A 14,327-nucleotide genomic window follows, 5' to 3' on the forward strand; every position below is an offset into this window, starting at 1 on the left:
ACATAAAACCTTGAGTTGGATGAGCTACAACAGGTTCCACTTCTGTCAGCCAAGAACAGAAATCCGTGGCTGCAGTGGGCAAAGGTTCACCAAAACTGGATAGTTTAAGAACGGAAATATGTTGCAACAGCATGATTCCTTGGACCCAACCTGCTTGTGTCAATAGTCCAGGCTGGTGGACGTGCCGTGGGGAACTTTTTCTTGGCACACTTTGAGCCTGTCAATCATTGCTTGAATGCCACAGCCATTTTGAGTATTGTTGCTGACCACTTGCATGCATATATATATATATATATATATATATACCATGAGGGGGAAAAAGTATTTGATCCCCTGCTGATTTTGTACGTTTGCCCACTGACAAAGAAATGATCATTCTATAATTGTAATGGTAGATTTATTTGAACACTGAGAGACGGAATAACAACAAAAAAAAATCCAGAAAAACGCATGTCAAAAATGTTAGAAATTGATTTGCGTTTTAATGAGGGAAATATGTATTTGACCCCTCTGCAAAACATGACTTAGTACTTGGTGGCAAAACCCTTGTTGGCAATCACAGAGGTCAGACGTTTCTTGTAGTTGGCCACCAGGTTTGCACACATCTCAGGAGGGATTTTGTCCCACTCCTCTTTGCAGATCTTCTCCAAGTCATTAAGGTTTCGAGGCTGACGTTTGGCAACTCGAACCTTCAGCTCCCTCCACAGATTTTCTATGGGATTAAGGTCTGGAGACTGGCTAGGCCACTCCAGGACCATAATGTGCTTCTTCTTGAGCCACTCCTTTGTTGCCTTGGCCGTGTGTTTTGGGTCATCGTCATGCTGGAATACCCATCCACGACCCATTTTCAATGCCCTGGCTGAGGGAAGGAGGTTCTCACCCAAGATTTGATGGTACATGGCCCCGTCCATCGTCCCTTTGATGCGGTGAAGTTCTCCTGTCCCCTTAGCAGAAAAACACCCCCAAAGCATAATGTTTCCACCTCCATGTTTGACGGTGGGGATGGTGTTCTTGGGGTCATAGGCAGAATTCCTCCTCCTCCAAACACGGCGAGTTGATGTGGAGCTCTTTGATGCCAAAGAGCTCCATTTTGGTCTCATCTGTCCACAACACTTTCACCCAGTTGTCCTCTGAATCATTCAGATGTTCATTGGCAAACTTCAGACGGGCATGTATATGTGCTTTCTTGAGCAGGGGGACCTTGCGGGCGCTGCAGGATTTCAGTCCTTCATGGCGTAGTGTGTTACCAATTGTTTTCTTGGTGACTATGGTCCCAGCTGCCTTGAGATCATTGACAAGATCCTCCCGTGTAGTTCTGGGCTGAATGCTCACTGTTCTCATGATCATTGCAACTGCACGAGGTGAGATCTTGCATGGAGCCCCAGGCTGAGGGAGATTGACAGTTCTTTTGTGTTTCTTCCATTTGCGAATAATCGCACCAACTGTTGTCACCTTCTCACCAAGCTGCTTGGCAATGGTCTTGTAGACCATTCCAGACTTGTGTAGGTCTACAGTCTTGTCCTTGACATCCTTGGAGAGCTCTTTGGTCTTGGCCATGGTGGAGAGTTTGGAATCTGATTGATTGATTGCTTCTGTGGACAGGTGTCTTTTATACAGGTAACAAGCTGAGATTAGGAGCACTCCCTTTAAGAGTGTGCTCCTAATCTCAGCTTGTTACCTGTATAAAAGACACCTGGGAGCCAGAAATCTTTCTGATTGAGAGGGGGTAAAATACTTATTTCCCTCATTAAAATGCAAATCAATTTATAACATTTTTGACATGCGTTTTTCAAGATTTTCTTGTTGTTATTCTGTCTCTCACTGTTCAAATAAATCTACCATTAAAATTATAGACTAATCATTTCTTTGTCAGTGGGCAAACGTACAAAATCAGCAGGGGATCAAATACTTTTTCCCCTCATGGTATATATATATATATATATATATATATATATATATACATATATATATATATATGGTATCTCACAAAAGTGAGAACACCCCTCACATTTTTGTAAATATTTCATTATATCTTTTCATGTGACAACACTGAAGAAAGGACACTTTGCTACAATGTAAAGTAGTGAGTGTACAGCTTGTATAACAGTGTAAATTTGCTGTCCCCTCAAAATAACTCAACACAGAGCCATTAATGTCTAAACCGCTGGCAACAAAAGTGAGTACACCCCTAAGTGAAAATGTCCAAACTGGGCCCAAAGTGTCAATATTTTGTGTGGCCACCATTATTTTCCAGAACTGCCTTAGCCCTCTTGGGCATGGAGTTCACCAGAGCTTCACAGGTTACCACTGGAGTCCTCTTCCACTCCTCCATGATGACATCACGGAGCTGGTGTATGTTAGAGACCTTGTGCTCCTCCACCTTCCGTTTGAGGATGCCCCACAGATGCTCAATAGGGTTTAGGTCTGGAGACATGCTTGGCCAGTCCATGACCTTCACCCTCAGCTTCTTTAGCAAGGCAGTGGTTATCTTGGAGGTGTGTTTGGGGTCGTTATCATGCTGGAATACTGCCCTGTGGCCCAGTCTCCGAAGGGAGGGGATCATGCTCTGCTTCAGTATATCACAGTACATGTTGGCGTTCATCGTTCCCTCAATAAACTGTAGCTCCCCAGTGCCGGCAGCACTCATGCAGCCCCAGACCATGACACTCCAACCACCATGCTTGATTGTAGGCAAGACACACTTGTCTTTGTACTCCTCACCTGGTTGCCGCCACACACGCTTGACACCATCTGAACCAAATAAGTTTATCTTGGTCTCATCAGACCACAGGACATGGTTCCAGTAATCCATGTCCTTAGTCTGCTTGTCTTCAGCAAACTGTTTGCGGGCTTTCTTGTGCATCATCTTTAGAAGAGGCTTCCTTCTGGGACGACAGCCATGCAGACCAGTTTGATGCAGTGTGCAGTGTATGGTCTGAGCACTGACAGGTTGACTCCCCACCCCTTCAACCTCTGCAGCAATGCTGGCAGCACTCATACGTCTATTTCCCAAAGACAACCTCTGGATATGACGCTGAGCACGTGCACTCAACTTCGCTGGTCGACCATGGCGAGGCCTGTTCTGAATGGAACCTGTCCTGTTAAACCGCTGTATGGTCTTGGCCACCGTGCTGCAGCTCAGTGTCAGGGTCTTGGCAATCTTCTTATAGCCTAGGCCATCTTTATGTAGAGCAACAATTTTTTTTCCTGATCCTCAGAGAGTTCTTTGCCATGAGGTGCCATGTTGAACTTCCAGTGACCAGTATGAGGGAGTGTGAGAGCGGTGACACCAAATTTAACACACCTGCTCCCCATTTACACCTGAGACCTTGTAACACTAACAAGTCACATGACACCGGGTAGGGAAAATGGCTAATTGGGCCCAATTTGGACATTTTCACTTAGGGGTGTACTCACTTTTGTTGCCAACGGTTTAGACATTAATGGCTGTGTGTTCAGTTATTTTGAGGGGACAGCCAATTTACACTGTTACACAAGCTGTACACTCACTACTTTGTCACATAAAATTATGTAATCAAATATTTACAAAAATGTGAGGGGTGTACTCACTTTTGTGAGATACTGTATATTATATGTCTGTTATCAATTAAGTGATTCTGATTCACATGCAGAAAAGGTCAGCTTTTTCTGTGGGATTTTCTTGACATGTTTGTAGTTTCATCCGACTGCTGAAGGCGTGGTCCACAAAGAGCTTACAAAGAATGTTCAGGATCTCATTGTCAAAAGATACTGATCAGGTGTGGGGTACAAAGGAATTTCAAAAACATTAGATGTACCATGGAACACCATGAAGGCCAACACCGTGAAGAACAGGATGTTCCTCCAAAATTGACGAAAGGACAAGGAGGATGCCAAGAGACATACAACAACATTAAAGGAGCTGCAGGAATATCTGGTAAGTACTGGTCATTCCCTACATGAGACAACAATCTTTTGCATTCTTCACATGTCTGGGCTATAAGGTAGGGTGGATAGATGGAAGCCTTTTTCTCCAAAACAAAACACAACAATAACAAAAATTCCCAGATATATGCAAGCCAACCTAAATTTTGGCAAAAACATGTGACAAAATGTGAGACCAAGGTAGAAACATATGTCTACACTATCCAGTACGACCCAAAGCACAAATCCACACCAAAAAAGGAATGGCTCAAAAGAAGATCATTGTATTGGAATGGCCCAATCACAGATCTAAATCCTACTGAAAATCTGTGGAATGACAAATAGTAGCATTTTCAAGTGACAGTGGAATAAAACTGCCAAATCAACATGTACTAAGTTTTTAGACTCTTAACAAAAAAGACTGATTACTGTATTAAAAGCATAAGGTGCTTTAACAAAGTATGAATTAAGGGGTGTGCACACTTGCAATAAGGATATTCATCATCCCAACAAAAAAACATTCAATGTGTTTTTTAATCTAATTTTTTGACTGTTGGTTGCTATATAACATTAAAGGTGGATGTAAATTTGTTAATAAAGCCAGTTAAATCACAAGCCTGAAATGATCAGTTTATGTTACTAATTAGTGTTTGTGCATCACTACAGGAGTTGTTTATGATCTGTCCTATGTATAAGCTAATCAGCAAGACTGGATAATTTTGTCTGGTTTCCAACAGTTAAGTTCAATGCTAAGACATGTACAGCATACAAGAAACTTTCTGGGAAGAAACTTTTTTTGGACACAGAATGCGTATTAATTTTGCTGACAACACTAAATATAAAGGGTATGGCAAAAATTAAAAAAAAAAAGAACGAGAAAGAAACAAAAAAAAAAGGAAAAATTCAGCTAATTCCAAAACCGATTGTGCAGTCAATTTGAACATTGCTCTTAAAATATACCTTACCGATCACTGTAGGTATCAATGGAATTACATCCAGAAGTGCACTGCTGAGAGAGGTGTAAAATTGCTGCTGGACACTGGCTAGGTCAGAGAGCTCAGAAACAGTCTGAGCATAGGAGGGACCATTTGCAATTCTCTGAATTTCACTGTTCAAATTCCTGGTGCCAACAGCAAAAATTAAGACTCCGCTCTCTTTCAGGGCAGAGGCCGGTTGATCAACATTATCTGTTGACCTGGATCCCCTGAGCAGAATGAGAACATTGGGCACACCCTGTTGATGTCTACTGCCAGCAGAGGCAGTGAAGATATTTTCTCTCACATATTGGAGAGCAGACCCTGTGTTGACACGTCTCCCGCCTTTGTGCTTTACAGTGCTGATGGCATTGAGGATTTCATCTTTTGTTGAATAGCTATTCAGATAGAAATGCACCTCAGCACTTGTACTGTATTGCACCACTGAAACATGGTCCATGCTGTCCTCAAAGTTTAATTTTTCCACTACTCTTTGTACAAAGTCAAGCATGGCAGGGAATCCATTCCTAGTCCCATCTGAACCATCCAGCAGGAAGACCACATCCTTTCTGGGAAGCTCATAATCAACTAAGAAAGAAACAAATTAATTAACGCCAAGATATTTTGGTAAAATGCATCGGTTTGAAGAGGCAGTAGTATAGAGACATTTTCAATGGTTAATGTAGCAATTTCAGTTTTTTTCCCCCCCTAATGTTGGATCTGTTTATGAAGATGATACACAATTTAAAGAAAAGCACAGTCATGTTAATCGAAGTAATCTATTGCTTTCAGACAGTCATACCATGAGAAGGTGGGGAGGGTGGAGTGATGGGAACTGCCACAGCCTCTATAGAAGTCAGAAGTTGCTCTTGGACATTTGAGAGCTCAGTGAAATCTGACACAGTCAGAGCAAAACTGGGGTCAAACGAAATTCTCTCCAGTTCATTGCTATCAGAGTCCCTTGAGCCTATTCCAAAAATCAAGATTCCCAGATCCCTCAGCGCCGAAGCTGGGATATCGACATTGTCAAATGACCTTCCGGCACTCAACAGGATCAGCATCTGTGGTACACCCTCCAGTCGTCTGCTACCCGAGGAGGCAGTAAATACGTTGTCTCTGACATACTGTAGAGCTGCCCCTGTGTTTAGGGGCCTTCCTCCTTTGTGCCTCAAAACTCCGACTTTGCCAAGGATGTCCTCCTTTGTTGTGTATGTCTCAAGATAGAAATGGATTTCGGCATCTCTGCTGAACTGGACTACAGAAACGCGGTCTTTGTTCTCACCTACGTTCAACCTCTCCACCACTCGTTGAACAAAGTCTATCATTGCCAGGAACCCATTTCTATTGCCATCTGACCCATCCAGAAGGAAAACAACATCTCTCCTTGGTACACGAGCCTCAACTAGGGATAATGAATAAGGGTGAACAATACAGAACATTGTAACCAAGGTCATAAAAGAGTTGTTGTGCTATGCAACAGTCTGACACACACTGGATAGATTTTACTGACTGCTCTACATGTCTAGGAAAACTTTAGAATAACTTTGAAAAAAAGGCCACCAAATGATCATCTTACCTATAGTTGTTGGAGAGATACTTGTGGCTCCTATAAGTGCAGTGTTAATGATGGAGAGAAGCCGCTCTTGTACATTGGGGAGGTAAGTAAAGTCTGTCACTGATAGTGTGGAACTAGGGTCATTTGAGATCTTCTGCAATTCAATGCTATCTGAGCCTACTGATCCCACAGAAAAGATCAAGACCCCAAGCTCTTTCAGGGAAGTGGCTGGCACGTCAACGTTATCAAATGACCTTCCTCCACTCAACAAAATCAATACCTGAGGAACACCCTGTAAACGTCTACTTCCAGAAGAGATGCTGAAAACGCTGTCCCTTACATACTGGAGAGCCGTTCCTGTGTTGAGAGGTCTCCCTCCTTTGTGCCTCAGACCTCTAACGGTGTTGAGAATGCGCTCCATTGTTGTGTATGTGTTGAGATAGAAATGCACCTCTGGATCTCTGCTGAATTGGACTACAGAGACATGGTCTCCCCCCTCTGACACATTTAATCTCTCCACCATGCTTTGAACGAAATCAAGCATTGATGTGAAATGATTCCTAGTGCCATCTGAACCATCCAGAAGGAATACGACATCTCGCCGGTCAGTTCTTTGGTCAACTACACAGAGTGAAATATAAAAAATGTCATAACAACCTTTCTTGGACAATTTTAAAAGTAACCCCGCTCTCGTTCACAGTCTGTACTGTACATTGGTTGATTGAATTGACCTGTCTTTTTTTCTTTTTGCCCAATTGGGTAGTAGTAGACTGATTACCTTGCAAGGTAGCTGAACCCTGACTGCAAGGGGAATTGCACAACTGCATTTGGCTAGAATCGTACAAACGGCCTCCGAGATCTAGGCCACGTGTGCTAGAAACGTTGTGAAACATAACCGCCATAATCTCGAAAAGACCTGAAATAGCCTAAAACCCTGAAACCTATCTGCAAAATTACCTCATGCATGGTAAATGTTGTTTTGGTTTTTTTTAAAGAACATGGTATGATGGAATTCCAAAAGTGTTTGTGCAGTCAATTTGAACATTGTTCTTAAAATATACCTTACCGATCACTGTAGGTATCAATGGAATTACGTCCAGAAGTGCACTGCTGAGAGAGGTGTAAAATTGCTGCTGGACACTGGCTAGGTCAGAGAGCTCAGAAACAGTCTGAGCATAGGAAGGACCATTTGCAATTCTCTGAATTTCACTGTTCAAATTCCTGGTGCCAACAGCAAAAATTAAGACTCCGCTCTCTTTCAGGGCAGAGGCCGGTTGATCAACATTATCTGTTGACCTGGATCCCCTGAGCAGAATGAGAACATTGGGCACACCCTGTTGATGTCTACTGCCAGCAGAGGCAGTGAAGATATTTTCTCTCACATATTGGAGAGCAGACCCTGTGTTGACACGTCTCCCGCCTTTGTGCTTTACAGTGCTGATGGCATTGAGGATTTCATCTTTTGTTGAATAGCTATTCAGATAGAAATGCACCTCAGCACTTGTACTGTATTGCACCACTGAAACATGGTCCATGCTGTCCTCAAAGTTTAATTTTTCCACTACTCTTTGTACAAAGTCAAGCATGGCAGGGAATCCATTCCTAGTCCCATCTGAACCATCCAGCAGGAAGACAACATCCTTTCTGGGAAGCTCATAATCAACTAAGAAAGAAACAAATTAATTAACGCCAAGATATTTTGGTAAAATGCATCGGTTTGAAGAGGCAGTAGTATAGAGACATTTTCAATGGTTAATGTAGCAATTTCAGTTTTTTTTCCCCCCTAATGTTGGATCTGTTTATGAAGATGATACACAATTTAAAGAAAAGCACAGTCATGTTAATCGAAGTAATCTATTGCTTTCAGACAGTCATACCATGAGAAGGTGGGGAGGGTGGAGTGATGGGAACTGCCACAGCCTCTATAGAAGTCAGAAGTTGCTCTTGGACATTTGAGAGCTCAGTGAAATCTGACACAGTCAGAGCAAAACTGGGGTCAAACGAAATTCTCTCCAGTTCATTGCTATCAGAGTCCCTTGAGCCTATTCCAAAAATCAAGATTCCCAGATCCCTCAGCGCCGAAGCTGGGATATCGACATTGTCAAATGACCTTCCGGCACTCAACAGGATCAGCATCTGTGGTACACCCTCCAGTCGTCTGCTACCCGAGGAGGCAGTAAATACGTTGTCTCTGACATACTGTAGAGCTGCCCCTGTGTTTAGGGGCCTTCCTCCTTTGTGCCTCAAAACTCCGACTTTGCCAAGGATGTCCTCCTTTGTTGTGTATGTCTCAAGATAGAAATGGATTTCGGCATCTCTGCTGAACTGGACTACAGAAACGCGGTCTTTGTTCTCACCTACGTTCAACCTCTCCACCACTCGTTGAACAAAGTCTATCATTGCCGGGAACCCATTTCTATTGCCATCTGACCCATCCAGAAGGAAAACAACATCTCTCCTTGGTACACGAGCCTCAACTAGGGATAATGAATAAGGGTGAACAATACAGAACATTGTAACCAAGGTCATAAAAGAGTTGTTGTGCTATGCAACAGTCTGACACACACTGGATAGATTTTACTGACTGCTCTACATGTCTAGGAAAACTTTAGAATAACTTTGAAAAAAAGGCCACCAAATGATCATCTTACCTATAGTTGTTGGAGAGATACTTGTGGCTCCTATAAGTGCAGTGTTAATGATGGAGAGAAGCCGCTCTTGTACATTGGGGAGGTAAGTAAAGTCTGTCACTGATAGTGTGGAACTAGGGTCATTTGAGATCTTCTGCAATTCAATGCTATCTGAGCCTACTGATCCCACAGAAAAGATCAAGACCCCAAGCTCTTTCAGGGAAGTGGCTGGCACGTCAACGTTATCAAATGACCTTCCTCCACTCAACAAAATCAATACCTGAGGAACACCCTGTAAACGTCTACTTCCAGAAGAGATGCTGAAAACGCTGTCCCTTACATACTGGAGAGCCGTTCCTGTGTTGAGAGGTCTCCCTCCTTTGTGCCTCAGACCTCTAACGGTGTTGAGAATGCTCTCCTTTGTTGTGTATGTGTTGAGATAGAAATGCACCTCTGGATCTCTGCTGAATTGGACTACAGAGACATGGTCTCCCCCCTCTGACACATTTAATCTCTCCACCATGCTTTGAACGAAATCAAGCATTGATGTGAAATGATTCCTAGTGCCATCTGAACCATCCAGAAGGAATACGACATCTCGCCGGTCAGTTCTTTGGTCAACTACACAGAGTGAAATATAAAAAATGTCATAACAACCTTTCTTGGACAATTTTAAAAGTAACCCCGCTCTCGTTCACAGTCTGCACTGTACATTGGTTGATTGAATTGACCTGTCTTTTTTTCTTTTTGCCCAATTGGGTAGTAGTAGACTGATTACCTTGCAAGGTAGCTGAACCCTGACTGCAAGGGGAATTGCACAACTGCATTTGGCTAGAATCGTACAAACGGCCTCCGAGATCTAGGCCACGTGTGCTAGAAACGTTGTGAAACATAACCGCCATAATCTCGAAAAGACCTGAAATAGTCTAAAACCCTGAAACGTATCTGCAAAATTACCTCATGCATGGTAAATGTTGTTTTGGTTTTTTTTTAAAGAACATGGTATGATGGAATTCCAAAAGTGTTTGTGCAGTCAATTTGAACATTGCTCTTAAAATATACCTTACCGATCACTGTAGGTATCAATGGAATTACGTCCAGAAGTGCACTGCTGAGAGAGGTGTAAAATTGCTGCTGGACACTGGCTAGGTCAGAGAGCTCAGAAACAGTCTGAGCATAGGAAGGACCATTGGCAATTCTCTGAATTTCACTGCTCAAATTCCTGGGGCCAACAGCAAAAATTAAGACTCCGCTCTCCTTCAGGGCAGAGGCCGGTTGATCAACATTATCTGTTGACCTGGATCCCCTGAGCAGAATGAGAACATTGGGCACACCCTGTTGATGTCTACTGCCAGCAGAGGCAGTGAAGATATTTTCTCTCACATATTGGAGAGCAGACCCTGTGTTGACACGTCTCCCGCCTTTGTGCTTTACAGTGCTGATGGCATTGAGGATTTCATCTTTTGTTGAATAGCTATTCAGATAGAAATGCACCTCAGCACTTGTACTGTATTGCACCACTGAAACATGGTCCATGCTGTCCTCAAAGTTTAATTTTTCCACTACTCTTTGTACAAAGTCAAGCATGGCAGGGAATCCATTCCTAGTCCCATCTGAACCATCCAGCAGGAAGACAACATCCTTTCTGGGAAGCTCATAATCAACTAAGAAAGAAACAAATTCATTAACGCCAAGATATTTTGGTAAAATGCATCGGTTTGAAGAGGCAGTAGTATAGAGACATTTTCAATGGTTAATGTACCAATTTCAGTTCCCCCCCCCTAATGTTGGATCTGTTTATGAAGATGATACACAATTTAAAGAAAAGCACAGTCATGTTAATCGAAGTAATCTATTGCTTTCAGACAGTCATACCATGAGAAGGTGGGGAGGGTGGAGTGATGGGAACTGCCACAGCCTCTATAGAAGTCAGAAGTTGCTCTTGGACATTTGAGAGCTCAGTGAAATCTGACACAGTCAGAGCAAAACTGGGGTCAAACGAAATTCTCTCCAGTTCATTGCTATCAGAGTCCCTTGAGCCTATTCCAAAAATCAAGATTCCCAGATCCCTCAGCGCCGAAGCTGGGATATCGACATTGTCAAATGACCTTCCGGCACTCAACAGGATCAGCATCTGTGGTACACCCTCCAGTCGTCTGCTACCCGAGGAGGCAGTAAATACGTTGTCTCTGACATACTGTAGAGCTGCCCCTGTGTTTAGGGGCCTTCCTCCTTTGTGCCTCAAAACTCCGACTTTGCCAAGGATGTCCTCCTTTGTTGTGTATGTCTCAAGATAGAAATGGATTTCGGCATCTCTGCTGAACTGGACTACAGAAACGCGGTCTTTGTTCTCACCTACGTTCAACCTCTCCACCACTCGTTGAACAAAGTCTATCATTGCCGGGAACCCATTTCTATTGCCATCTGACCCATCCAGAAGGAAAACAACATCTCTCCTTGGTACACGAGCCTCAACTAGGGATAATGAATAAGGGTGAACAATACAGAACATTGTAACCAAGGTCATAAAAGAGTTGTTGTGCTATGCAACAGTCTGACACACACTGGATAGATTTTACTGACTGCTCTACATGTCTAGGAAAACTTTAGAATAACTTTGAAAAAAAGGCCACCAAATGATCATCTTACCTATAGTTGTTGGAGAGATACTTGTGGCTCCTATAAGTGCAGTGTTAATGATGGAGAGAAGCCGCTCTTGTACATTGGGGAGGTAAGTAAAGTCTGTCACTGATAGTGTGGAACTAGGGTCATTTGAGATCTTCTGCAATTCAATGCTATCTGAGCCTACTGATCCCACAGAAAAGATCAAGACCCCAAGCTCTTTCAGGGAAGTGGCTGGCACGTCAACGTTATCAAATGACCTTCCTCCACTCAACAAAATCAATACCTGAGGAACACCCTGTAAACGTCTACTTCCAGAAGAGATGCTGAAAACGCTGTCCCTTACATACTGGAGAGCCGTTCCTGTGTTGAGAGGTCTCCCTCCTTTGTGCCTCAGACCTCTAACGGTGTTGAGAATGCTCTCCTTTGTTGTGTATGTGTTGAGATAGAAATGCACCTCTGGATCTCTGCTGAATTGGACTACAGAGACATGGTCTCCCCCCTCTGACACATTTAATCTCTCCACCATGCTTTGAACGAAATCAAGCATTGATGTGAAATGATTCCTAGTGCCATCTGAACCATCCAGAAGGAATACGACATCTCGCCGGTCAGTTCTTTGGTCAACTACACAGAGTGAAATATAAAAAATGTCATAACAACCTTTCTTGGACAATTTTAAAAGTAACCCCGCTCTCGTTCACAGTCTGCACTGTACATTGGTTGATTGAATTGACCTGTCTTTTTTTCTTTTTGCCCAATTGGGTAGTAGTAGACTGATTACCTTGCAAGGTAGCTGAACCCTGACTGCAAGGGGAATTGCACAACTGCATTTGGCTAGAATCGTACAAACGGCCTCCGAGATCTAGGCCACGTGTGCTAGAAACGTTGTGAAACATAACCGCCATAATCTCGAAAAGACCTGAAATAGTCTAAAACCCTGAAACGTATCTGCAAAATTACCTCATGCATGGTAAATGTTGTTTTGGTTTTTTTTAAAGAACATGGTATGATGGAATTCCAAAAGTGTTTGTGCAGTCAATTTGAACATTGCTCTTAAAATATACCTTACCGATCACTGTAGGTATCAATGGAATTACGTCCAGAAGTGCACTGCTGAGAGAGGTGTAAAATTGCTGCTGGACACTGGCTAGGTCAGAGAGCTCAGAAACAGTCTGAGCATAGGAAGGACCATTGGCAATTCTCTGAATTTCACTGCTCAAATTCCTGGGGCCAACAGCAAAAATTAAGACTCCGCTCTCCTTCAGGGCAGAGGCCGGTTGATCAACATTATCTGTTGACCTGGATCCCCTGAGCAGAATGAGAACATTGGGCACACCCTGTTGATGTCTACTGCCAGCAGAGGCAGTGAAGATATTTTCTCTCACATATTGGAGAGCAGACCCTGTGTTGACACGTCTCCCGCCTTTGTGCTTTACAGTGCTGATGGCATTGAGGATTTCATCTTTTGTTGAATAGCTATTCAGATAGAAATGCACCTCAGCACTTGTACTGTATTGCACCACTGAAACATGGTCCATGCTGTCCTCAAAGTTTAATTTTTCCACTACTCTTTGTACAAAGTCAAGCATGGCAGGGAATCCATTCCTAGTCCCATCTGAACCATCCAGCAGGAAGACAACATCCTTTCTGGGAAGCTCATAATCAACTAAGAAAGAAACAAATTCATTAACGCCAAGATATTTTGGTAAAATGCATCGGTTTGAAGAGGCAGTAGTATAGAGACATTTTCAATGGTTAATGTACCAATTTCAGTTCCCCCCCCTAATGTTGGATCTGTTTATGAAGATGATACACAATTTAAAGAAAAGCACAGTCATGTTAATCGAAGTAATCTATTGCTTTCAGACAGTCATACCATGAGAAGGTGGGGAGGGTGGAGTGATGGGAACTGCCACAGCCTCTATAGAAGTCAGAAGTTGCTCTTGGACATTTGAGAGCTCAGTGAAATCTGACACAGTCAGAGCAAAACTGGGGTCAAACGAAATTCTCTCCAGTTCATTGCTATCAGAGTCCCTTGAGCCTATTCCAAAAATCAAGATTCCCAGATCCCTCAGCGCCGAAGCTGGGATATCGACATTGTCAAATGACCTTCCGGCACTCAACAGGATCAGCATCTGTGGTACACCCTCCAGTCGTCTGCTACCCGAGGAGGCAGTAAATACGTTGTCTCTGACATACTGTAGAGCTGCCCCTGTGTTTAGGGGCCTTCCTCCTTTGTGCCTCAAAACTCCGACTTTGCCAAGGATGTCCTCCTTTGTTGTGTATGTCTCAAGATAGAAATGGATTTCGGCATCTCTGCTGAACTGGACTACAGAAACGCGGTCTTTGTTCTCACCTACGTTCAACCTCTCCACCACTCGTTGAACAAAGTCTATCATTGCCGGGAACCCATTTCTATTGCCATCTGACCCATCCAGAAGGAAAACAACATCTCTCCTTGGTACACGAGCCTCAACTAGGGATAATGAATAAGGGTGAACAATACAGAACATTGTAACCAAGGTCATAAAAGAGTTGTTGTGCTATGCAACAGTCTGACACACACTGGATAGATTTTACTGACTGCTCTACATGTCTAGGAAAACTTTAGAATAACTTTGAAAAAAAGGCCACCAAATG

General features: G+C 43.1%; 1 protein-coding gene across 2 annotated transcripts in view; it reads right to left on the minus strand.

Moving 5' to 3' along the window:
* The window catches only part of col6a3 (collagen, type VI, alpha 3), a 53,627-nt gene that overhangs the window by 35,289 nt on the left and 4,011 nt on the right, over window positions 1-14,327 (minus strand). For both annotated transcript variants that reach the window (XM_053626325.1, XM_053626324.1), the window contains exons 6-16: window positions 13,564-14,163; window positions 12,757-13,353; window positions 11,712-12,311; window positions 10,938-11,537; window positions 10,130-10,726; window positions 9,084-9,683; window positions 8,310-8,909; window positions 7,499-8,095; window positions 6,454-7,053; window positions 5,680-6,279; window positions 4,869-5,465 (exon numbers count right to left, since the gene is read on the minus strand). In XM_053626325.1, coding sequence (XP_053482300.1) covers window positions 4,869-5,465; window positions 5,680-6,279; window positions 6,454-7,053; window positions 7,499-8,095; window positions 8,310-8,909; window positions 9,084-9,683; window positions 10,130-10,726; window positions 10,938-11,537; window positions 11,712-12,311; window positions 12,757-13,353; window positions 13,564-14,163 — 6,588 coding nt within the window. The remainder of the gene's footprint in view (window positions 1-4,868; window positions 5,466-5,679; window positions 6,280-6,453; window positions 7,054-7,498; window positions 8,096-8,309; window positions 8,910-9,083; window positions 9,684-10,129; window positions 10,727-10,937; window positions 11,538-11,711; window positions 12,312-12,756; window positions 13,354-13,563; window positions 14,164-14,327) is intronic.

This window comes from Ictalurus furcatus, chromosome 6 (genome assembly GCF_023375685.1).
Source record: "Ictalurus furcatus strain D&B chromosome 6, Billie_1.0, whole genome shotgun sequence".
NCBI classification, from domain to species: domain Eukaryota; kingdom Metazoa; phylum Chordata; class Actinopteri; order Siluriformes; family Ictaluridae; genus Ictalurus; species Ictalurus furcatus.